At 49.3% G+C, this 23,616-nt stretch overlaps 1 protein-coding gene across 2 annotated transcripts in view; it reads left to right on the top strand.

Annotated features, from left to right (window-relative positions):
* Nucleotides 1–23,616, top strand: part of PLCG2 (phospholipase C gamma 2) — a 135,269-nt gene that overhangs the window by 62,922 nt on the left and 48,731 nt on the right. The window contains exons 7-18 of one of the 2 annotated variants that reach the window (XM_006087041.2): nucleotides 4,339–4,382; nucleotides 6,013–6,085; nucleotides 10,793–10,894; nucleotides 11,617–11,735; nucleotides 13,179–13,264; nucleotides 14,296–14,416; nucleotides 14,809–14,977; nucleotides 18,056–18,160; nucleotides 19,369–19,458; nucleotides 20,058–20,233; nucleotides 21,987–22,187; nucleotides 23,117–23,236. In XM_006087041.2, the coding sequence (XP_006087103.1) occupies nucleotides 4,339–4,382; nucleotides 6,013–6,085; nucleotides 10,793–10,894; nucleotides 11,617–11,735; nucleotides 13,179–13,264; nucleotides 14,296–14,416; nucleotides 14,809–14,977; nucleotides 18,056–18,160; nucleotides 19,369–19,458; nucleotides 20,058–20,233; nucleotides 21,987–22,187; nucleotides 23,117–23,236 (1,406 nt within the window). The remainder of the gene's footprint in view (nucleotides 1–4,338; nucleotides 4,383–6,012; nucleotides 6,086–10,792; nucleotides 10,895–11,616; nucleotides 11,736–13,178; nucleotides 13,265–14,295; nucleotides 14,417–14,808; nucleotides 14,978–18,055; nucleotides 18,161–19,368; nucleotides 19,459–20,057; nucleotides 20,234–21,986; nucleotides 22,188–23,116; nucleotides 23,237–23,616) is intronic. The other variant, XM_014454317.2, reaches the window with a different exon arrangement.

Raw genomic sequence — 23,616 nt, 5'->3', positions numbered from 1 at the left:
GTGGGGAATTGGTTCTCATACCTTCTTGGTGGGAATATGAGTGGCTGTCCCTCCGATTGGAATGTAATCTGAATCTATTAAAGTAAAAAAGTCCACCAATTCTAACTGTATTATCTCACTTGGGAGGAAATTTATCAAATTATTAATAGTAACCATCTCTGGGTTGAGGGACTATGTGTGTGTGCCTTCTTTTTATACTTTTATTCGTTTTTATGAGAATATATTTTTAAGATAATATGCTATTTTAAAATTAAATTAAAAGGTCCTGGGAACTAGGTTCAGCGAACAAAAGCAAAGACCAAAAAGAAGGTTAGGATAGTATGCTAATTTAAACTTAAAATATATTTTGGTCTGAAGGTGGCATGTTGGGGACTCTGTCCTGGAGAAATGAGAGCACTGGGACCTAAGGATGTGTCACCAGGTTGTTTATCGTAGCGTTACTTACTCGGGCAAAATACCCGGCACCATCTGGGTGCCTCTCGGTAGAGGACCAGCTGGTAAATCATGGTCCGGCCGTGCTGCGCAGCGTCATGCAGCTGGTGAAGACTTCCGAATCCATTGTGTTTCTGGATGTTCATGAAATTTTGTGAGGAAAGCCAGCAGCAGATTCATGTGAGGAGTTGGGTCCGATTTTTTGTAAAAACAAAACAGAATACAGTGACCCTCCTATATATCATCTCTATGTGTTTTTATGAAGAAGGAGAAAGTATGGAAGAAGACACACCTCACATTTAATGTTGATTATGTGTGTGTTCTGGAGGAGTTTGGAAAGACGGGTAGGAGAGAGAATTGCCTTTTTCTTTGTACACCTCAGTTTTCTTTGACTTGTTCCAAGTTGGTATATTACTTTTGCAATAAAAAAGTCCCCAAAAGTATAAAGCTTAAAAAGTATGCAATGCACAGAACATAGAGCTTGGTGGGTGGCATGCATGCCACAAACAGGAGCTGCTGCTGTTACTGTTGGCAGCGGGCTTTGCAGGTGGCAAGGGTGGGTTCAAAGCAGACCTGAGAGGGAGCAGAGAGTAGGTGGGAGTTGGAGCCAGTGGCTTATCTGGTTTCTCCAATCAGCTGTGTGATCTTGGGCCAGCCACTGACCACTCCCAGCCTCAGTCTTCTCATCCGTGTAATGGGGGTGGTGATCCCTGCACCACAGGGCTCTGAGGAGGACTAAATGAGGGTTTGGGTGTTGAGTGTGCAGTCATTTTTAAGTGATGAGTGTGAAAGTCGCTAGAAGACAGTTTTCTTAAAAAATTATATTTTAATTTCAGAAAGGAAGGGAGAGAGAGATAGAAACATCAATGATGAGAGAGAATCATTGATTGGCTGCCTTCCAGACACCTTCCACTGGGGATCGAGCCCGCAACCTGGGCATGTGCCCTTGACCGGAATCGAACCCCGGACCCTTCAGTCCACAGGCCAATTCTCTATCCACTGAGCAAAGCCAGCTAGGGCTAGAAGACAGTTTTAATCGCCTTTTACATGCAGGCTGGTAGGCCGGCCACAGGGTGAGGCCCCTTGATAGGTGACCAATGACCATGAGATTTTGGATGTCTCCAAGGAAGGGAAATGGGAGAAGCATTTCCTGTGTGTCTAGATCGGGCAGAAATACATTATTTTATAGAGTATAAACTTCCGGTGCACTGTGTTTACTCCCCCCCTCCCCCCACATATATAAGGATTAGTTCTTGTTTTGCCAAAAAGAGTGGAAAGATTATAGGTATTGGGAGTTGAAAGACCCAGATTCCAGCCCCAACTTGACCTCTAACTGACCAAGTGGTTTGGGGGAAGCCATCTTTTTCCTCCTCACTCAAGCATCCTCTATAAAATGAAGGTATCAAGTCAGGTTACTGGTTATAAAACTTTTAAAACTATGTACTCCCCTCCCCCTTTTAATATGGAACCTTAATAAAAAGAAATCTATTGCACAAAAGCTGATCCAAACACTTCTTAGGGTAAAATCCGTAAGCTTTATTTATAGTCAGTGCTTGAGAGCGATGAAGGTGTTTCGATGGCAGTGTACCTTCGAAATCCAGAATAATGACAACTGCTGTCTCAGGCAATTGACCAGGACTGAGAACAAAGCTTGATTTATTCAAGATAAGTGATTGCAAAGAACAGTGTTTGTAATCAGTTGCCTTGAAATTTTAGGATGCTGTCTCAGGGGACAGATAGCAGGCAAAGCTTGAGAATAAGATTTTCAAAACAGCTACTTCGGCTGCCAGCACAGGTTAACCCCTGGATAGTCTCCATGGTGATAAAATTCCACAAGAGAGGTATTTCAACCTGCACCTTCCGGTATGGGTCTTTCTAAGGCTAATTAATGTGTGTGTGTTTGAGAGGGAGATATTGGAGTCCCCAGATCCTCTGGGGGTTCCCTAGATTGCCCAGTTTTGGGGGAAAGACGCCTGTATAGAGGTTGCCTTTGGCGGCCTCAGCGCCACATTCAGCATGCATGCATTCAGCTGTATTTGGCCTAATGGTTTTAAATGTTTTTGAAATGAATTGCCTACATTTAATACTTGGGAGATTTCATATTAAGCTCCAGATTTTTAGCTTCTCTCGAAATACATTGAGATCTGACTATCTACGGGTCCTGCGTTCCAGTGCTGACCTCTGAGTAGAAAGGAGGCATGCATTCCCTGGTTGCCCCCGCCCTCACCCGCAGCCAGCTTTCTGCTAATCTCTGTTGCCTACCTGGCCCTGAAGACTTTCTGGGTTGGCAAACTCTGGTCTCCACCATTGCATGGTATTACTGTCCAGTTTGGCCAGTGCATATATTAATTCAGTGACTTGGAATTTGAATAACAAAGCCCCAAGCTCTCTAGATAGTTGCTGGCTGACTTGGGAAACTGCAGTGCATTTGTGGTAGGTAATTGCCCCTCCCCTGTTAGCATATAACTTACTTCCTGAGCTCTCCCTGGGAGCAGGACAGAGAAAAGTATTAGTGGTGCTCTTAGGGGCTCAGCTGGATTTCTTGGGCTCCTTGGGGAGACAGGGCTGTTTATGGTGATTGATACCCCACCCAGACCCAAATCCATGGAGTGAGTTCTTGCTCATCAGTAGCTGTAGGTTTCCAACTTGAGGTTGTCAGTTCTTCTGTGTATCTACCCACCTGCTTATGCTGCTGCTTTCAAGCTTCAGGGCTTCCAAAAGTTTGACAACAGCAGGAAGATAAGACTTGTAATTTCATATGTATCCCCCTGGTGAGGGGCTATACCTCTAACCTGGCTATAATAACAGGATTATGAACACAGATCATAGCTAACATTTTCTAAGTGTGAACTCTATGCTGGCTGCTGTGCTAAGTGTTTTCCATGCATTTAATGCTTCTCACAACCCTGTGAGAGAGAGATTGTTATCCCATTTTACAGATGAACAAACTGAGAGTCAGAGAGGCTACTTGCTGGAGGTCATACAGCTAGTAAGCTGAACTAGGGTTTGAGTTCTCCTGATTTTAAGTTTTTAAACTTTGAATAAGGGAAATGTCCAACACGTACAAGCGGGGATACTAGTATCACAAACCCCCATATATTCAGCAATGATCAATCAATTCATGGCCATTTTATTTCATCCATGCCCTTACCCACTTCTCTCTTGTCAGGTTTTTTGTATAAATCTTCCCTTAAATATTTTAATAGAATACTCTGAAATTTTAAGGACTTGAAATGTAGCAATGAGAGTATAGGAAAGTTGGTGTGTTCACTGGTGGGGATGTCGGTTGGGACAGCTGTTTGGAGAGCCAGTTGATGGAATTACTGAGGTTCATGTGCACACCCCACGTCCAAGTGTTTTCCTGGCTAGGAGTCTACCCAACAGAAACACCGGTGCACATGGGCAAAGATATATACGAGGACCTTCTTTATAAGACTGGATATAGTAGCAGAAAATAGATACACATGTTATGGAATAAATGTGGGTTTTCAAAGTAATGAGGTTGGACTATTTGAGGTTGTAGGTAGAATCATATTTAAAGCTTGAAACAGCAGCAGGAAGTTGGGAGACAAGATGTAATATATTATGATTAGATATAATTAGACTAATATAACATAAATTCTAGAAGGAAGCCTACAAGATCATTAAGAGTGATTAATTCTCAGGAATAAGATGATGACAGAGGTCAGGACTTCTGCCTTTTGCTTCATACGTTCTGGTTGTATTTGACTATTTACAAGTCGCTCAGATTACAATGATAATTTCACAGAAAAAAAAAGTCTATTCATTTGCATTAACAAGTCACACAAATTATGGTGTTAATTTTTAACCCCCCAAATCTGTCCATTTGCATCTAGTGGCTTCACTTGTCGACGGTCCTTGTTTTGTGTGTGTTTTCCATTTCAGATTCTTGACGAATTCAAAAAAGATTCCTCCGTGTTCATCCTGGGGTGAGGCACCTCTTCTGGGTTATGGTTGTTCAGGGTGGCTGAGCTGGTGATTGGTGCCCTTGGGGGTTCTCCCAGTCCAGCTAGCGGCTCTGGGAGGGTCGCCTCTGTGGGTGGGCACTGGGGGCGGGGGTCTGCCTATCCAGGAATTGGGCATGCCGACCCTGTGGCATGGATACACAGGAACAGTACCAACAGAGTGTGTGGAGTGTTGGCTGGGAAGAGCCTGAAGGTTCTGTAGAGAAGCCTGTGTGCTTTAGGACCTCCTTTCTTGGGGTGTGCTTCATAGAACATGACTGGTGGAGAGGTTTTTTTTGTTTTTTTTTAATACAAATTAAAACATTGTTAAGTGCCAAGTGGGTTTGGGAAATTCCTGGGTAAGAAGGTTTAACTGGATGAAAGAGGGGAAGCATGTAAAGTGCTTCACGTGGTGTGTGGCAAGGACCTGTAAATAGTAATAATGATGTTATGAAAAAGTAAGTGCTGCGGGACTTGTCAGGACCTTCACTGCGGGACCGGGGCCCTAAGTAGGGGATGTATACAGTGTTCTGTGCTCCCCAAGCCTGTCTGCCCGGGGAGAAAGGTTTCCCATGGAGTTAACAGCACCTCGAACATGCTTTGGACCTGCTTTTTAGGGACCACCCTCATTGGTGCGGACACCCTGGCACTGATTCCCTCTGTCACTTTCTAAACCAGAAGCCCCAAGACTTCAGAGTGTATATAAACCAAACCTGATGTTTATGTCGTATTTTAATGAAAAGACTAATGAATTAAGGAAAAGCTGTGAAGCAATCGTAGGAGGCTTGTTCGCATAGACGAGTAGAAGTGCACTTGTAATGAAAGACAACAGACTTGTGGACCCCGAGTGTTAGTACAGGGAGAAGCCTAAAGCATGTTTTTCTCCTGTATTCTGAAAAGTCCCCACCCCCACCCCACTGGCAAGTGCTCAGGGACGAGTACGAATCTCGCCAGGCAGCTGTTCTGCAGGATGCACTTCGTAGGAACCAGGTTGCCTGTGGCGGTCAGGGGGGCCCAGCGTTTTGATAGCCATGAGCATCCTCTCCCCAAGGCCATCGGTCATCAAGCTGCTGGCCGAGGGGGCGTCCCCTTTATTCAGGGTGAAGGGTTCCCTCATCCCAAATGGAAAATTCTCCAACAGCGGGCCTCTGCTTGCTCCATGGCCAGGTCCTGCATGTTCCCGCTGATGCTCGCCACCCGCCCAGAGTCCAGGGGGCTTCATCCGGCCCCCAGTCCTGCTTTGGAGCCCCTGGCTCAGCACACTCTGCATTGTGGCTTCTAAGGAGACGCTTTGATGTGGCCCCAGCTCCCTTTAAAGTCTGTTCACACCCAGTCTACCCATGCATTTGCTGGGCACACGCATATCCATGCTCTCCTCCCTCAGCACTGGAACCACCTAGGAGCAGCTAAATGCAGGTTCCAGGGCCCACCCTCCATTTGTTAGAGGTCAGGAATGTCATCTAGGCCACCTTTTCTTCCCATTGATGAGCCTGCCCCTGACACAGAGGAGGGTTTTACCAGGGTGTCTGGGTGGCAGGCCGCCTGCTGGCAGGAATGGCCTCTTGACTGCTGACATGTGTCCCTCTCTAAACACCCTCTCTTTCCCCGAGGGCAGCAGTACTGACCGGCCGGATGCCTCCGCGGTTCACCTGCATGACTTCCAGCGGTTTCTCTTACATGAACAGCAGGTGAGAGAACAGAAGGGTGCAAGGGAGGCTGGGGGGAGCTTCCTGGATGGTTTCTCACCATCTCACCACCTGCCCTGTGTCTTCATCTGGCCACCTGTGGTCATGAACAGTTTAGTCTCCCTGCCCAGTGCCTCTTTGCTTTGCTGTCTTAGCCTCTGGAACGAGGCGCAAATTGAGGACGGGCAAGAGGGAGAATTTTTCTCCGTGGACAGGCAGGCTGAGGCCTACAGGCAGGTGCGCCTCCCCTGGCTGGCTTCCCCTCTGGCTCCTGGCTCAGCTTAGCTTCCCTTCCCCAGGAAGCCTTCTCTGACTGATGGAGGGTGTGACTAAGGCGGTGAGCCTGCGAGGTCCCCTGGGGCATATGTGAGCACAGTTGTCCTCAAACGGGTGACACGTGGGAAGAAGTCTCCTGGAGTGTTAACGTCCAGGCTCCAAGCTGGTGGCAGGGGCCGTGAGTTTTGTGGGGGGCCATGAGTTTTGTGGGGGGCAGTGCTTTTCCACTGGGCGGCTCTGCCCCCCAGGGGATGCCTGGAGACAGCTTTGGTTGCCACAACTGGGGGTGCTAATGGCATGTGGTAGGTAGAGACCAGAGATGCTGCTCAACAGCCTCACACGCACAGGTCAGCCCTCCCGCAGCAGGGAATTACCCAACTCCAAGTGCTAATAGGGCGCAGCTGAGAAACAGGCCAAGAGAGAGCTGAGCTCCCGCACTAGCTGTGTGGCCTTGGGCGGCAATCTGGCCTTTCTGTACCCCAGTTTTTTAATGGGGATGAGAGCCCCGCCTCTCAGAATTGTGGGGGTCAGAGAAGATGGTATTGATCTCTGTGTATATGCATCTATGTGCATAATCACATATCAGTGTTTTATTTATATCACTGGAGTCTCATTTACATTTTCTCTCTTTATTTAATTTTTTGTTTTCTGATAGACTACTTTTTTAGAATAGTTTTAGGTTCATAACGATACTCAGTTCATTTATAAAAAATCTTTGTATTGCAAAATGTTTTAAACATGTGCAAAAATAGCCAAGCTGGCACAGAGCCACCGTGTGCCCAGCACTCCGATTCATCATTTATGAACATGTGCCCATTTTATTACATCTGTCCTCCATCTCACACCCCTGTCTCCCTCCCCTTCCCCTTCTTTTCGTGGCCCGGAAAATTCTAAAGTAAACTGCAGTGTATCATTAAGACAGTGTGTCATCTCACTTGTAAATCGTCAGCTTGCCTCTCTCATGAAATGGACTTCTTTTTTTAAAAGCATAATCATAACACTGCTATTGTACCTTGCACATGCAACTCTAATTTCTCTGTCATCCAATACACAGCTTGTGTCAAGATTTCTCTGATTGTAGAGAAAACAGTGCACACACACTTTTGCGCAGGGCGGCCACACGGAGGGCCCGGGCAATGGCTGTTGCTACTGTAACGTGATGAATGGTGACCGAGGACATTGAGGTGTCATGCTTTGTCCATGTGGGGGTGGAGTGTGAGTGATCAAGAGAGGGCTTATTTGCTCAGCCTGAGCTACCACCAAGGAAAAGTAAAAGGAAGGGGGATAAGTGAGTTCCCTTTGGCACAATTACACCCTCAGTACTGAGCTGCCAGTGCAGTGAAGCAGAGAGAGAGGTGTATGGTTTATTTCTTTTCCACCATGCTCTTCCTTGCACTGAATTACTCACTTACACACACACACACACACACACACACACACACATACACACACACTCACATATACATATATTAGAGGCCCGATGCACAAAATTTGTGCAAGAGTAGGCCTTCCTTCCCCTGGCTGCCGGCACCGGCTTCCCTCTGGCACCTGGGACCCAGGCTTCCCTCACAGCCCCAGCTTCATCCGGAAGGTGGTCTGGAAGGACATCTGGTCTAATTAGCATATTACACTTTTATTATTATAGATGTGTGTGTGTGTGTGTGTGTGTATATTTGTTGTTGTTGTTGTTAGTCCTCACCATGCTTTCCATTACTTTTTAGAGAGTAGAAGGAGGGGTAGAGTCAGAGAGAAACATCGATGTGAGATAGGTACATCAATTAGTTGTCTCCTGCACGTATCCTGACGGGCTGGGGCTGGGGATCTTGCCTGAAACCTAGGTATGTGCCCTTGACTGGAATCAAACCCGTGACCCTTCAGTCTGCAGGCCGATACTTTAACCAGTGAGCCAAACCAGCTAGGGCATAACGATATTTTTATTGATTTCAGAGAGGAAGGGAGAAGGAGGGAGAGATAAAAGAAACATCAGTGATGAGAGAGAATCATTGACCGGCTGCCTCCTGCATGCCCCCTGCTGGGGATCGAGCCAGCAACCTGGGCATGTACCCTGACCAGGAATTGAACCATGACCTTCTGGTTCATAGGTCAACTCCCAGCCACTGAGTCACACTTGCCAGGCCAATTACTCACTTTTGTAGGGAGCTAGTGACGTGTTACACACATATATTCACGACCAAAGGCTTTTCTGAAAGAAAGGGTTTATTGAGCCCAACGCCGGCCAGAAAAGGGCCAGGGCCTGGGGCACGCAGCCTGTGCAGCCGGCAGCAGGGCTGGCGGGGAAGACGGTGCTCGCTGTCCTGGAGCTGAGGGGCTCGTCTGGGAAAACAGTGCAGGGAAGAAAGGTGTAAGTTGCTTAGAAAGAAGGCACATTGGCTGTAGATAAAGGGGGTGGGAGAAGGTGAAGCGGGCTGGTTCTGGGGAAGGGCAGAGTCTGAAAGGAGGAAGTGAATGCTCCTTGGATTGGTGGTGGGAAGCAGTCAGAAAGTTCATTTGTAAACGAGAGGCGGAGGCGCCTGGTGGTCAGCGGCACCTGGCTGTCCTCTTGAGGTAATGGTGGGAATGGCCACCTGGACGTATATTCACGGTTTCGACACCACGCAGGATGGCACGCAGTCTTTTGTTGGTTTTGCCCTGCATTTAACGGATTAACCTGTTTTGTCCCTTCCTTCCACCCTCCAGTTGGCTGTTACAGCTCAGAATTTTCTCCTTGTCAGCAGTTACATGGCTAACCTCCTGGGAACAAGTGGCCTTACATCCCAGAATTCACCACCCAGTGCTGCTTAATTTTATTACAGGGGAGAATGACAAGCTCTCCCCATCCTCATCCCCTCCTGCCCCCACCTCCTTCCACCCCCAGCCCCTTCGCTGCGCTGTCCTCGGAGATCAGGGATATAGGCTGGAGCTCTTCACATGCAAGACAGCCCCTGAGCATCTGTGTGAGTGTGATAGCAGCGCCAGGCATGATGACAGAGATGGGGACCCTGAGCCATCAGCTGGCTGACCCTTAATGTCCCATGTGCCGGTGCTCTGTGGGGTGACGGCATGAAGCAGAGCCAGTCACTGAGGACATCTGTTTGGTGTGATGGATGCGCACATGTGGGGTAGTCACTGTAGCACGTGGTGTGTAAACTAGTACAAGTTTTCTAGAAAGTGCTTTGGCAATATGCAATTAACATGAAATCTTTGAAAAAAGGCTAATATACTTTGATTAAATAATTGCCCTCCTAGGAACTTACCCTAAAGCAACAACAGCAACATTTTCAGCAGAAATGAAAGCTTGGAACTAATCTAAATTTCTGTGAAGGGACCGGTTAACTATGCCCCAGTCCAGCTGTGGGAGGGGTGGGTTACTCTGTAGAAAGGGGGTGAAGAGGAAGACCCCAAAACTGATGTGCCTGAGTTGGTCTCAAGCTCAAAGTTGGGGTCAAGTTCTTTAATGACTCGACATCTCAGTTTCCGCATTTATAGGATGAGGAGAATAGTAAGTATCTCCTGGGGTTGATGAGGAAGCTTTGTAGAAGGAAGGAGGAAGCTTCTGGCCTTGGGGGGACATCAAGGCCTGGCATGGCCTTTGCATAAAGGACCCTACAATTTGAGTCTCATGTTTTAATATTCAAAGATTTTATCACTTCTGTGTTCAAACGAACTGGCTACTCCCCAGTCGCCCAGCTGTTTTGTGTCCCTTATCCAAGTAGATTTGCAAGAATCAACAGCAAGGCTCATTGTTGACCTGCACCCACATTGCCAGGGGGGCCATTTCTCCGCAACCTCATTTGTGTCTGTCCTTCAGCTCTTCTCTCTTTCAGACATCCTGGCCCGACCCTTCTCACCCAACCACATACACATCTGACAGCACATTTGCTTTCATTGTTCTTACCGATAGAGGCTTTAGAATACTCGAAGCCCGGAAAGCATTAGTCAAAGTTGAGTGTGTGGGTCCTGTTTCCTCCCTGTGCTGATGAATACTTGGGGGGTTAGGGTTTGGAGAGGAACACAATAAAGTTACTTTATAGTATGCATCCTCACGGAAACTCTGCAAGGATATTATCACTCCACGTAATGCAGTGATGGCGAACCTTTTGAGCTCGGCGTGTCAGCATTTTGAAAAACCCCAACTTAACTCTGGTGCCGTGTCACATATAGAAATTTTTTAATCTTTGCAACCATAGTAAAACAAAGACTTATATTTTTGATATTTATTTAACATATTTAAATGCCATTTAACAAAGAAAAATCAACCAAAAAAATGAGTTTGCGTGTCACCTCTGACACGCGTGTCACAGGTTCGCCATCACTGACGTAATGGATGCAGATGAGCAGACAGACTATGTGCCTTGCTGGGGTCAGCCAGGCGAGTCACCCCACGGTCTGACATTGCTCCTTTTGGTGATTTCTTGTTTTCTTTGTCATTCTAAGGAACTTTGGGCTCAGGATGTGAACAAAGTCCGTGAGAGGATGACAAAGTTTATCGACGACACGATGAGGGAAACCGCGGAGCCCTTCTTGTTTGTTGATGAGGTGAGTGGGCTCCTTGTGAGCTGTTCCTTCCGCTGGTTTTCCTCAGTCTTTCCTTTTACTCCTTGTCTATTGGCCTCGTTTCCTGGGTGCGTTTCGTGTTTTTGCCACTAGAGGGCGTCTATTGCCCAGGAGCGCATTGTAAACACACCAAATTCAAAGGTTTTGGGGTTCCTGTGAGCTGTTGAAATGGTTGCACTTGGCCTTGAGTGAGGCAGCAGGGGAGGTAAGACTGAGGGAGAACTGGGAGCTCCTATTATCTGTAAGGTTGTTCCCAGGAAGCAGAGTGTTACCCCAGTGTCACTCAATCTTCTGATTTTTTTTTAAAAGGGTCAAGCATTGGCATATGACATTTCCTGCCTTTTAAATGTTATGATACAATGTTAATGTTTTGTTTATCAAGTTGGCGGGTTCACAGATGTTTATGGTATTATTACACCTTAAAACTTATTATATATAGGAAGCATATACTCTTGTAGTAACAAATATTTTAGGGTACACATTAATAAGGAAAACATTGTGTAGGTCAGTGGCACATGCGTCAGTACAGCCTGTGGCTCTGTGAGTCTCTGCGTGGAAACGTGGGTCAGACGGCCTGGAGACTATCTGTGCAGTTAACGTGTCAGAGCTACCGCTTCCCCGTGCGGGTCAGACCAGAAAGAACCAGATACCACCCTCCTCATCTTCCATCGTGATGATCCGCTCTTTGTGTTTGTGGTACCTAGTTCCTCACGTACCTGTTTTCACGGGAGAACAGCATTTGGGATGAGAAGTATGACGTGGTGGACATGCAGGACATGAACAACCCCTTGTCTCATTACTGGATCTCCTCGTCACATAACACGTGAGTTTTGCCACCGGCCTGGGATGGGTTGCCCATGAAGGGCGATACGGCGGACGTTCCAGTGCGCCACTTTGGCAAAGCGTGCAGGTAGAGCGCAGGGACACGCTGCTCAGACTGGAATAAACAAACGCTTCTGGAAGGGGTAGGGGAATGCTCCCCTCTTTCCCAGTTGGCATTGCAAGGATCATCCTTTTTCAGTGGCTCTAAGAAGCCAATCGGCAAAGCTGGTTTGCACGGTTTGGACAACTCATAGTAGCGGCAGCAAAGCAACTGAATTAGTCATTGCACTGATATTTACTGTCTACCCTGTGCTTGCTGGGTACTGGGGATATAGCAGTGAGCAAGGTAGGACAGAGCAGCACTACTGTCATGTGCTTGGAGGGGAAAAGACCTCTTTTGAGTCTTAAAAAAGGAAAGAAGTTGGTGAGAGGAGAACAGGTGGTGAGGAGAGGAAGATGGTTTTAGACTGAGGCATAGCGTGTGCAAAGGTCCAGGGGCAGGAGGGACTGAGAGGGGTCTGTTACGGGTTGAGTGGAATCTTTAAGTGGCAGCAGGGGGTGGGGGGCAGTGGGGACCACTGGTGGCTTTTAAGCCAGAGAGCAACATGCTCAAATTTACATCTTTGGGAGATTGCCTTGATTGCAAAAAAGAAAATAGACGGGAAGAGAGAAATGATGTTGCACTCAAGTTTCACTATTAGTCTGCCTTATAAGGTGGGAGGGTGCAGGCCTTGGATCCTGGGCACCCGAAAAGCAGCAGATTTGTGGTTTCCCAAGTGTCATTCCAGGCAGGAGTTTGTAAGAAAGCCCTACGCTTACCTCCAGGCACTCTGGGAGGTACAGTCTGGCTCAGGGGCAGAGTGATTTAATAGTTCTCTCTTCCCCACCATGTCCATTGATCTAAGAGTTGCGTTTAGCATGGTGAATTCTACCAAACCCAGAAGACATTTAAGGAACATAAACTCTTCAAAGGGGGAACATGGTGAGGAGGAAAGTGCATAAAAATAGGTATCTTTATGTCTGGTGGACATAGTTCATAGCATAGTAAATTCCACCTATAGTTTTTGGCCACCTACCTCTTCATGGCTGGCTCTTTGATATCAAAATGCTGGCCCATCTCTGCCCCCTTTAGATTGAGGGCCAGTGGGTAGCCAAGGGAGGGTTGTTAATTTATCAGCCACCATTAATCTCACTCCTGACACCCTTTGACCCAGTTCCCAAAAGAACACATGGTCTTGACCCCACACTTGGATCACTAAGGTGGTTATTGCTCACATCTTGTGATCGTTGCCTGAGTCTAAGGCGAGGCCACACAATGCCAAGTGTCTGGCCCAGATCCTAACCGCGGGTCTTTCTAGACAGGAAGAACTCAGGCCTTTGGGAGCTTGGGCTGAGAAGTTCCCCAAGGACACCCTGAGGTGCAGGCCCGCCTCCTCTCCTTCAGGTACCTCACAGGTGACCAGCTGCGGAGTGAGTCGTCCCCGGAGGCGTATATCCGCTGTCTGCGCATGGGCTGTCGCTGCATTGAGTGTGAGTAGCCTTTTCCTGGTGGAGATAACACCTACTGAGAATTGAAGCCAATTGTCACTGCCAACAAGTCTTCAGCTCGTTGGCGCCCCCTACAGGCCAAGAGCCCAAGTTGCTCTCTGGGTCCAGAGCCTGGAGGAGGCTGGTGCTGGGGAACCATGTGGCTGTTCAGTGACTTCTGCTCCCTCTTGCTGAGCCCACCTGCCCCTTAGCTGGCTCAGCCATGGATGCCATCCTGACCGTTCTTGTCATGGTTGCTCACAGACACCCCAGTACAGGTGACTCCAAGCACCTGCACACACCCAGGACCCAGCTCTTCCTCCCTCCTCCTCACCTCTTGCTCCTGGCCTGACTTGACCACCAGCGGCTCATAGGGGTATTAGGCTGAGAAAAGACACAAACCACCGATTTAGGCTCCAATTTTATTTTAAATAAATTCATCATAGTATGAAACTCTAACGGCAGTTATTTCTACAGCGTGTTGCCTAGTTTATACTTTCCCCCCTCAGGAAAGAGCAAATGTGAAAAAATTAAGTTTGAAACTGTCAGCTCCTGTTACCTCTGGGGGATGAAGATATAGGGATGTTCACCTTCTACATAAGCTAGTTCTGTTTGAATATTTTACTGCGAACCTTTAAGGATAAATTTTCATATTCTTTCCACTAGCAGAAAAAGCCAAGCCAAGGTTTAGACAAGTAAAATCAGAAAATAAAACACAATGTAAATATCCTTTTCGAAGAGAAACATTTAAAATAGTTTCTTTTGGACAAATGTATTGCATTACAAAAGGACCTTTAATTAAACAACCAAAATCTCCCCATCACCGCACAGGTAACACATGTCACAGGTAACACCCATCCGCATGTTGGTGCCGCTGAGTGTGATTATTAGGTTTGGCTCCCATGTTCTAGCAACTGAGCTGGCGTGGGGGTCAGGGCTGAGTTCGTGGCTGGCCGGGCGCATGTCTGCCATCAGTGCGCTCGTGAGGTGGAGAGTGATGGACAGGTGGTGAGGCTGCCCGCTTCTCCCCTCAGTGGACTGCTGGGACGGGCCCGATGGGAAGCCCATCATCTACCACGGCTGGACCCGGACCACCAAGATCAAGTTTGATGACGTTGTGCAGGCCATCAAAGACCACGCCTTTGTCACCTCAAGGTCGGTTTGTCTGACTCCCAGGTGCTTCACTTTTAAGGGAAAGGAAGCAAAGGTTGAGCAGACAGAGACCCCTCCCTTTGCCCACACACAAACACACACAGAGCTACAAACACACCAGCCTGGGCTCAATCCTGAGCCAAGTCACTACCGAGTCCTCAGCCGACTGATGGCGCCCCCTACAGGCCAAGAGCACAAGTCACTCCCTGGTTCCAGAACCTGGAGGAAGTTGGTGCTGGGAAACCATGTGGCTGTTCAGTGACCTCTGCTCCCCTGCCTGAGCCCACCTGCCCTCTGCTGGGCGGGCACGGTTGGGGTCCCCAGCAGCTCTGCCAGGCAGGCACAGGCGGGGTGCCTGCCCCCTTGCTGAGCCGGCCGGCCCCTGCCGCCCGCAGCTTCCCCGTGATCCTGTCCATCGAGGAGCACTGTTGCGTGGAGCAGCAGCGCTACATGGCCAGAGTGTTCAAGGAGGTGTTTGGCGACCTGCTGCTGACGAAGCCCACGGAGGCCAGTGCTGACCAGCTGCCCTCGCCCAGCCAGCTGCGGGAGAAGATCATCATCAAGGTAGGCGGCCTCAGGCTGCTGTCACTCATTCGGGAGAGCCAGAGGCTCAGGGCCCAGGCTCCAGGTCCCACTGCCCCGGCTCACATGGCTCTCCTTACTACCCAGTGACCCTCACAAGGTCATTTAGCCTCTGGGTGCCTCTGTGTTCTCGCTGGTCTGGGAGGGGGTGGGGATACTAATAGAACCCACATGGCTGGTGTGCTGTGAGCATAATGTGAAGGAATGCCTGCAGGTGCTTAGGGCTGCACCTGGGCCTTTGCGGGCGCTACCCGCACGTAAATATTAACACGGTCATTCATTCTTTTGGCAAACCTTCCCCACGCCCCTCTCTGAGTCACGTGCCAGGTGCCAGGGGTGTTCAGGGGCCCAGGCACTGTTCTTGCCCACAGGAGCTCCCAGTCCAGTGTGGGAGATGGACTGGAGGTGCACAGTTGCCCCCAAAAGGCTGCGTGCACTAATGGGGGGCCTGCCAAGTACTGTGGGGAGAAACGAGTGATTGCTGTGCCCAAGAGTGCCAGGGATGCCAGGGGCAGGGTGGCATCTGGGTACTTGAATTACTAGGATAAAGAGACCAGATATACAGAGGCTTAAAGCGTATGAGTTTATTTCTTCCTCATCTGAGGGAGAGTGTTCTGGAAGCTTGGAGCTCTGGCCCACAAGGTAATCCAGGGACGCAGAGTCCTGTTCTAGAGTCCCCCAGGGAAGGGGTTTTCAGCTGGGGTTCCACAGACCTCCAGAGAATGCACAGATAGAATTCAGGACGGTTGACATGTGAACTTTGGGGGAAAAAATATTTTCTCTTTGTTTTGATTAACCTGCAAGTAAAACTTAGCATCTCTTTCCATTATGAACATTGGCAACAAGCCAGGTGGGGTTTTGTCACCCGCAGAAATCATGGTATTTTCATATCACATGTGCAGTTCCTGCAGGTCTCTCAGAATAACGCTGTGCTGGTCACCACTTGCAGATGATGGTAGCTATTAGTCTGCCTCTAGATTGCATGCAAGCCATTAGTAAAGATAACACATCTTTAGGCCATTACAGATATTTTTTATTTAACATCCTAAGAACTACATTTCAGTATAATTAGTTTCTCTTATAATCTCATGCATTGTAAACATTATTCTGAGATTGGGGTCCTCGGTGTTTGTCAGTCTTCAGTGGGCGTCCGGGGCACACGTGGCGCAGGCTCTGTCCGAGGGCGCCGTCCTGGTGTGGGTGATCCAGCTCCAGCCACAGGAAGGGGAACGTGAAGGGGTCCGGGGCCAGCGATTTCCCGTAAACGTGTGGATGTCAGTTGTACACGTCCCAGTCCGTCCTTTTGGTGTGCGAGAACTTAGTCACAGGATCTTGCAGGCCACCTGTTGGGAGCCTGGGATATGCAGTCTCGGGGTGGGCAGCCAGCAGTGGAAGGAGCGAGATGGAGTTCATTGGCAACTAGCGGGCTGATATGGAAGGATGGGTAGGTGCTCACTAGGTAGGTTTTGTCCCTGAGTCACCAAGATACACTGGGAACAATCCCTATGGGCCAGGAGGTCACGGTCGAGTGGGGAGACGTACCCATCCACAGGTAGCACCCAACAGTGTAAGGGGCTTGGTGCCCTCAGGTCTAAAGCACCAGGCTATTTGGAGGATTGGGCTGGGATCCTGGGCGGTTTTCATTGAGACACAGAGGGGAGGCGGGATGAGAGGTGGAGGGGGCGAAGCCAGGCAGGGCCCAGAGCGTCTCAGGCATGCGGTCAGTGAGTCTTCAGGGGCCTCGTTGCATGTCTCTGTTCCCAGCTCATTTGTCGCTTCCCTCCATTTCCAGTAGGACAGCTCTCTGTCCCCAGTGATTTTCAGCTCTTGTTCTAGAGCACCCATTGCCTCATCTGTGGTACTTCATGGCTCACCCTTCCCATTTCAGGGAAAGGGGGTGGAAGCAGCATTCGTGACACAACCAGTGTGTGCCACGCACTGGTACCGGGCTAGGCATGGGCCTAAGTATTTTTTTTTAATTCTATTTCATCATAACCCTGGGAGACTTGCCCAGGCCCTCAGGCCCCACTTACAGATGTGGACACTGAGGTCTAAAGGTGAAATGACTCACTCAGCTGAGGGTACACAGTTCCTGCCAAAGAAACAATTCAAGGCGGTTCAAAACGGAACACTTCTGCCATGCTTTGCTGTTCGCAGGCATCGTACATGTCCCTTGGCTAAGAGCATCCTGCAGGGTGTCATTACATCCAGTTCATAGAGGAGGTTCTCGAGACTGAGAGATTGTCTTGTGGCCAAGGTCACACGGCTAGGAAGGTGACAGGCCTTGGTTTCAAACCCAATCCTGCACTCTCTTCACCAGGTCACCACACCCCGAGATTATCAAGTGCCTGTCTAGGCGGGTGGTCAGGATTCACACAGGCGAGCATATTGTTGTCACTGTGTTCATCTTACAGATGAGAACGTGAGGCTCAGAGAAGTGTGGCCACCTGCCCCGGGTCACACAGCTGATAAGGTAGCAGCAGTGCTGTTGGCACCAGGTCCTCTTCCTCTGCCTCCTCAGTGTGCCTTCCGCCGCCCCGCACAGCCTGCGCCCCTGACTGGCTGTGATCCTGCCTCCCCTCTGTGCGCTGGGGAATGTCGGTATCATCGACTCACCGAATGTTCATCGCCCACTTCCTCTCTGCCAGCACAGGAGATTCAACAGGGAACGAAGCAAAGTCCCAGGGACCTTTTAACCATTTCTAATATGGCCCATTTTAGTGGTCCTCATGGGACTTAAATTCCAGCAAAGAAGATAGGAGACAAGCAGATAGGTACACAGAAACACATAGGACTAAGGGTATGAACAATAACTACCAGGGGCTAGAGAGTGAAGGGTGGGAAGGGAAGCGTGGGCTATTTTCAGATCAAGGAGTCGAGGAAAGCTCCTCTGAGGAGGGGACACCGAGCACGGAGCTGAATGTAGGGAGAGGAGCCAGGCGGAGAGGACAGACCGTGCAAAGGCCCTGAGGTGTGGCGTTGCAGACGGATGCTTGCTGGCCCAAACCTCCTACGCCTGGGCCTCCAGGGAGACGGGCTCTCTGCATGTTTCCCCCTCAGCACAAGAAGCTGGGCCCCCGAGGCGACGTGGATGTCAACATGGAGGACAAGAAAGATGAGCACAAGCAGCAGGGGGAGCTGTACATGTGGGACCCCATCGACCTGGTGAGCCTTTTGCACCCCTTCTCAGGCCTCGAGTGTGTCCGAGCCCTGCTGGAGGGCTCGGAGGAGATCCCTGTCTGACGCCCATTGTGACCGCAATGAATTTATCATTATAATGAAACTTTTCTTTTCCTCTTATATTTTATTTTGAAATAACTTTGTATTCAATATAATTTACTATATATTTACACCCCCCACCACACACACACACAATGAATATAGCCTTCACCCAGATTCCCCAGACACTAACACCCTACGTAATTAGAGTATAATTTTATAACCAGGAAGTTACCATTGGCACAGCACTACTAACTCATGAGCCTTACTTCAGCATCACCGATTTGTCCGCTAGCGTCCTTTTTCTGGTCCAAGGACCAGTTCGGGCATTTAGTGGGCCTAACTCCTCAGTATCTTCCAATCTGAGACGCTCCCACTGGCAACCTTTTTTTAAAAAATATATTTTTATTGATTTCAGAGAGGAAGGAAGAGGGAGGGAGAGATAGAAACCTCAATGATGAGAGAGAATCATTGATTGGCTGCTTCCTGCACGCCCCACACTGGGGATTGAGCCCACAACACGGGCATGTGCCCTGACCGGGAATCGAACCTTCCGGTTCATAGGACGACCCTCAATCACTGAGCCATGCCGGTCAGGCTGGTAACCTTATTTTTTGATGAGAATAAGGCATTTTGAGTGCTAACACCACTTCTCATATCCTTTAATCTAACATGCAAATCCATTTTTACACGACTATTCTTATATCCTAGAAATAAACAAAAATGGATAAAATTTAAAAAGAGAATTAAGTCACAATTAAATGTTGGAGAAAGGTTCTCTAAACAAGCTGGCAGAGAAATCCTTAAAAAGTGAATGAAATAGGAAAAGACAGTCAGGAGGACATAAAAATCAATGCCACCATTCACAAAGGCTTCAAATGAAATAGAAATTTGATATTAAGTCATATGTACCCTTGCATACACTGAATAGAAAAGGTTCTGAAAATGCCAAAAGAAATGCAAAATAAATAGATGCTTTCAAAGAAATGTTTCAAAGGAGATCAGATTTTGTGAAACCACCATGAATGCCTATGAATGTGGGAAAGGCTAGCCCCCAGGGAATGCTGGGATGATGATGCCAGGCAGGGCTCTGGGCCCCAGAATTGATAGGGTAGAGACTTTGGGGCGGAGCTAACGCTGGTTTTACTTTCTAGAAATGGACTCGGCACTACTGCGCCATTGCCGATGCCAAGCTGTCCTTCAGCGACGACATTGAGCAGACTGTGGAAGAGGAAGTGCCCCAGGTAGGTGGAGACCTCCCAGACGGCTCCTCTAATCCCGCGGCCATCAGGCCTGGACGTCCTCAGCCTAAGAAGCTGCCTCTTTGGGTACCAAAGCCTCTCTGGCTCTTCTCTGATTGGCTGGCTGGCCCAGGGACTTCACCAATGACGTTCAAGGGTCTTTCCTGCTCTTTGAAGAGCCTGAATGGCATGTGCTCCCTCCAGAGGATGAGGTCATTTGGATATTTTGTCCAGCCCCACCCCTGGCCTTGTCCCCAGCTTTCCTGCCCTCTCCCCTCAGGCTGCTGGCCGCCTTTGGTACTGTTTCTTGAGCTCCCAGGTATTTTTGCTCTCAGACTTCCTTTGCAATAGACTGAGGGCTGCACTGGGGAATGCTCTCCCCTTGTCTCAGGACTCCAGGAGGCTCCCACAGATGGGGGCTGTCTGGAGTAGGTTAGCAGGCAGGGGAGGGCAGTGGAAACTGTCTTCGCAGGCCTCGGGGTGAGGGCTAGCTGAGGCCTCTGTTTCCAGTCCCCCGAGTCAGGATGCGAAGGGGGGCCAGTCTGGAGATGCTGGGGGCCTGTTCCAGGTTTTCAGAAACCCCTCCTCTCTTTGTGGCCCAGGACACGCCCCCCACAGAGCTGCATTTTGGAGAGAAGTGGTTCCACAAGAAGGTGGAGAAGAGGACAAGTGCTGAGAAGCTGTTGCAGGAATACTGCTCAGAGACGGGGGGCAAGGACGGCACCTTCCTGGTGCGGGAGAGCGAGACATTCCCCAACGACTACACCCTGTCCTTCTGGTAACGGCCCTCTTCCCAGGGCGGGCCGCCTTCTCCTGGCAGCTGGCCAGAGGGGAGGCTCGGTGGCAGGTAGTGGGAGAGCAGGCCAGACTCGGGCAGGCCTGGACCGGAACCCCAGACCTCATTTAGTGAGCTGTGTGGGGCAGGACTGGGTGAGGTGGGTGAGGCCTAAAAACTTAGTAATCAGATTAGTGATATTTCAGTGCAATGTTTGAAAAATTAAAAAGTAATGCAAAAAAAATCACGATGGCCCAGTCAGCGTGGCTCAGTGGTTGAGCGTCGCCCTATGAATCAGGAGGTCGCGGTTTGATTCCGGGTCAGGGCACATGCCCGGGTTGCGGGCTTGGTCCCCAGTGTGGGGAGTGTAGGAGGCAGCCAATCAATGATTCTCTCTCATCATTGATGTTTCTCTCTCTCTCTCTCTCCCTCTCTCTTCCTCTCTGAAATCAATAAAAATGTATTTTAAAAAAACCATGATGAACAAAATATCAACCTAAAACAATGTGACCTCATTCATCTTCCCCTAATCCCAACCCTGGATCAGGTGATATAACCTTGAGCACTTCTCTCAATCTCCTGGATTCTCCCTCTTCTTGTCTCTAAAATAGAGATTCTGAAAGCAGCCTTTTGGAGCTGTTATGAGTTTTCTCATTCATTCTTTCACTCATTCATCTATGCCTCACTCATGAAAAGATATTTATCAAGTGCTTGCTCTGTGGTGGGCACTTTGATTTAGCAGTGATCAGACAGACAGGGTCTCTGTCCTAATGGTGATTAGTCTAGCGGGGAAGATGACAATGAAAAAGTAATCATGCAAATGATACATAATTGTAGTTGTGCAATGAGAAAAATGCAAGATGTTATGAAAGTCTGTTAGGGATCTAATGTAATATTGGGGGGGGGTAGTCAGGGAAGACTCCCTGAAAGAAGTGGTGTTTAAATGGAGACCTGAAGAATCCTATATAATAAAAGCCTAATATGCAAATTGACCGAACAGTGGAATGACCTGCAGAACAACTGGTTGCTATGACGCTCACTGACCACCAGGGGGAAGACGCTTAATGCAGGAGCTGCCCCCAGCCTGCAGGCCCCAAGCTCCAGGCCAGCTGGTTGCTCCACAGAGGGAGGCAACAGGCGGTGGCGGCAGGGGGCAGGCAGGAGAGTGGGTGGCACCAGGCTGGCCAAGGCGGGTGCCAGTGGGGGACCCCCAATCGCCCTGCCAGTTGCCCTACAGATGGGCCCTGATTGACAGCCAGGCCTAGGGACCCTCCTGTGCACAAATTTTGTGCATCGGGCCTCTAGTAAAAACTATAATAACAAACACAAAATCCTGATAGCGCACACATTCTTACCATGTGCCAGGCAGCATTCCAGGCACATTTTGTGTGGGATCTCATTTAGTCCTCAGGACAACTCTGTGAAGCAGATACTGTTATTATCCCTGTGTGACCACTAAGATGATAATACAGAGGCTCAGGGAGGACAGGTCACGTGACAGAGTCAGGATTTGAACCTAGGTCCTCTTGCTCCAGAGTAGGAGTTATGTAGGTAAAAGGGGCCAGGGGTGGAGGAGGGAGGGAGAATGTTCTGGAAGCCTGGGGTCTATTCTAAGAGCAGAGGGAAGCCTGTGTGGCCACACCTAGTGTCCACCCCTGGCTTCAGTCTGGCCCCCGCCTGTGTTGTCTGACACCCAGGGTGCAGGAAGGCCAGCTGGTCGGCCTGGACACTGATGTTGTTGTCCCTCTGCCCACAGGCGGTCCGGCCGGGTCCAGCACTGCCGGATCCGCTCCACCATGGAGGGCGGGACCATGAAGTACTACCTGACTGACAACCTCATGTTCACCAGCATCTACGCCCTCATCCAGCACTACCGCGAGACGCACCTGCGCTGCGCCGAGTTCGAGCTCCGACTCACCGACCCCGTGCCCAACCCCAACCCCCATGAATCAAAGCCGTACGTGAGCCCGTGATCTCGGGCTGCACATCCATGGGTTTAGCGGGGGCAGACACCCCTGCAGATTGTGTCCACCAATCAGGCCAGTCTTGGGGTGTGCTGGGCCCATTTCCTCAGGGTCTCTTCAAGTTCCCACGGTGGCCACCATTTCCAAATGCCCGCTCCCCCTTGCTTTTGCCCCATTTCTTCTCCCTTTCTTCTCCCTTCCTTCTACTTTATCTTCAGAGCCCTGAATTCCCGGGCCTCGGTTTTAAGAGCTTAATTTTGGCCCAGAGATGTCTTTCTGTTTGTCATAGATCATTCCTGTTTGTTCTGAAAGCAAACAAGGAAAAAATAACGGTAAAGGTTTCCCCTTCATTTGTTTACTGATAAAGTGAGTATCAGTTATGCCTTTCAAAGGTTTAACCAATTTTGGAAACAAAACAAAACAGAAAAACACATTTTTTAAGCAGGAGGTTGTTGAAGTGCACATTTCTCAGAAAGCCACGTAACTCACAGCAACTTTATTGTTGACGTCTCATCTATATTCATACGGGTTGCCTTTTAAAATTTGTTATTTCACATCTTTAAAAGTAACCAAAGACCAACCACACGAAAGAACCTGTTGGAAACGCGATTCCCTGTGTTCCCTGCCTCCGATTTCCTGAGCCATCTCGGACACTGGCCCTCCAGAGCTGGGCAGAGCAGGGGCCAAGTTTGGTTGATTTATTGTCTTGTGCTTCAGACAGACCCACCACATGGACGTTTCCCCCAGGCTGTGTGTCGATGGTCTTTTAAAAATGCTATTTGCAGAGGGTGTTGGATGGGAGGCCCTCTCCTTTCCCCAGTGGTTCCCGGGGCCATATTTCAGGCGTCCTCAAGCCTCCCCCCCATCCCCCCCCCCCCATGGGTGGCCCTCTCACTTGGCGGTTTCCCGGCCTCTGCTGCAGGTGGTACTATGACGGGCTGAGCCGTGGAGAAGCGGAGGACATGCTGATGAGGGTTCCCCGGGACGGCGCCTTCCTCATCCGGAAGCGGGAAGGTAGCGACTCCTACGCCATCACCTTCAGGTAAGCACATGGTGGAGCCTGCAGCCTGCTCTCCGGAGGAGACTCAGGAAGGCCAGGTGTGGAGAACAAAGGGGGGATTGCAGGTTTTGCTCAGTGTTCTCTCCCAAGGGTTTACCATAATGATGGCAATAATAATGACACACGCCGCCTACGTTAATATGTGCTTTCCCTGTGCTGGGCACTGGTCTATATTCGTAATGATCTGTGACCATGATGGTTATTTTTTCAGAGGAGGAAACTGAGGCACGGGCAGGTTAAGTAACTTGCTGAAACATGCCGCCAGTAAGTGGTAGGGCTGGGATTCGAACCCAGGCCTCCCTGGCAGCCCGGGTCAGTGATATCACAGATCTGATTTCCTCCCAGCTTCACTTGCCCCCCCA

The sequence above is a fragment of the Myotis lucifugus genome, unplaced genomic scaffold (assembly GCF_000147115.1).
Source record: "Myotis lucifugus unplaced genomic scaffold, Myoluc2.0 scaffold_35, whole genome shotgun sequence".
Classification (NCBI taxonomy): domain Eukaryota; kingdom Metazoa; phylum Chordata; class Mammalia; order Chiroptera; family Vespertilionidae; genus Myotis; species Myotis lucifugus.
Note: the sequence above shows the minus strand (reverse complement) of the source record. Positions and strands in the feature narration are given on the sequence as shown.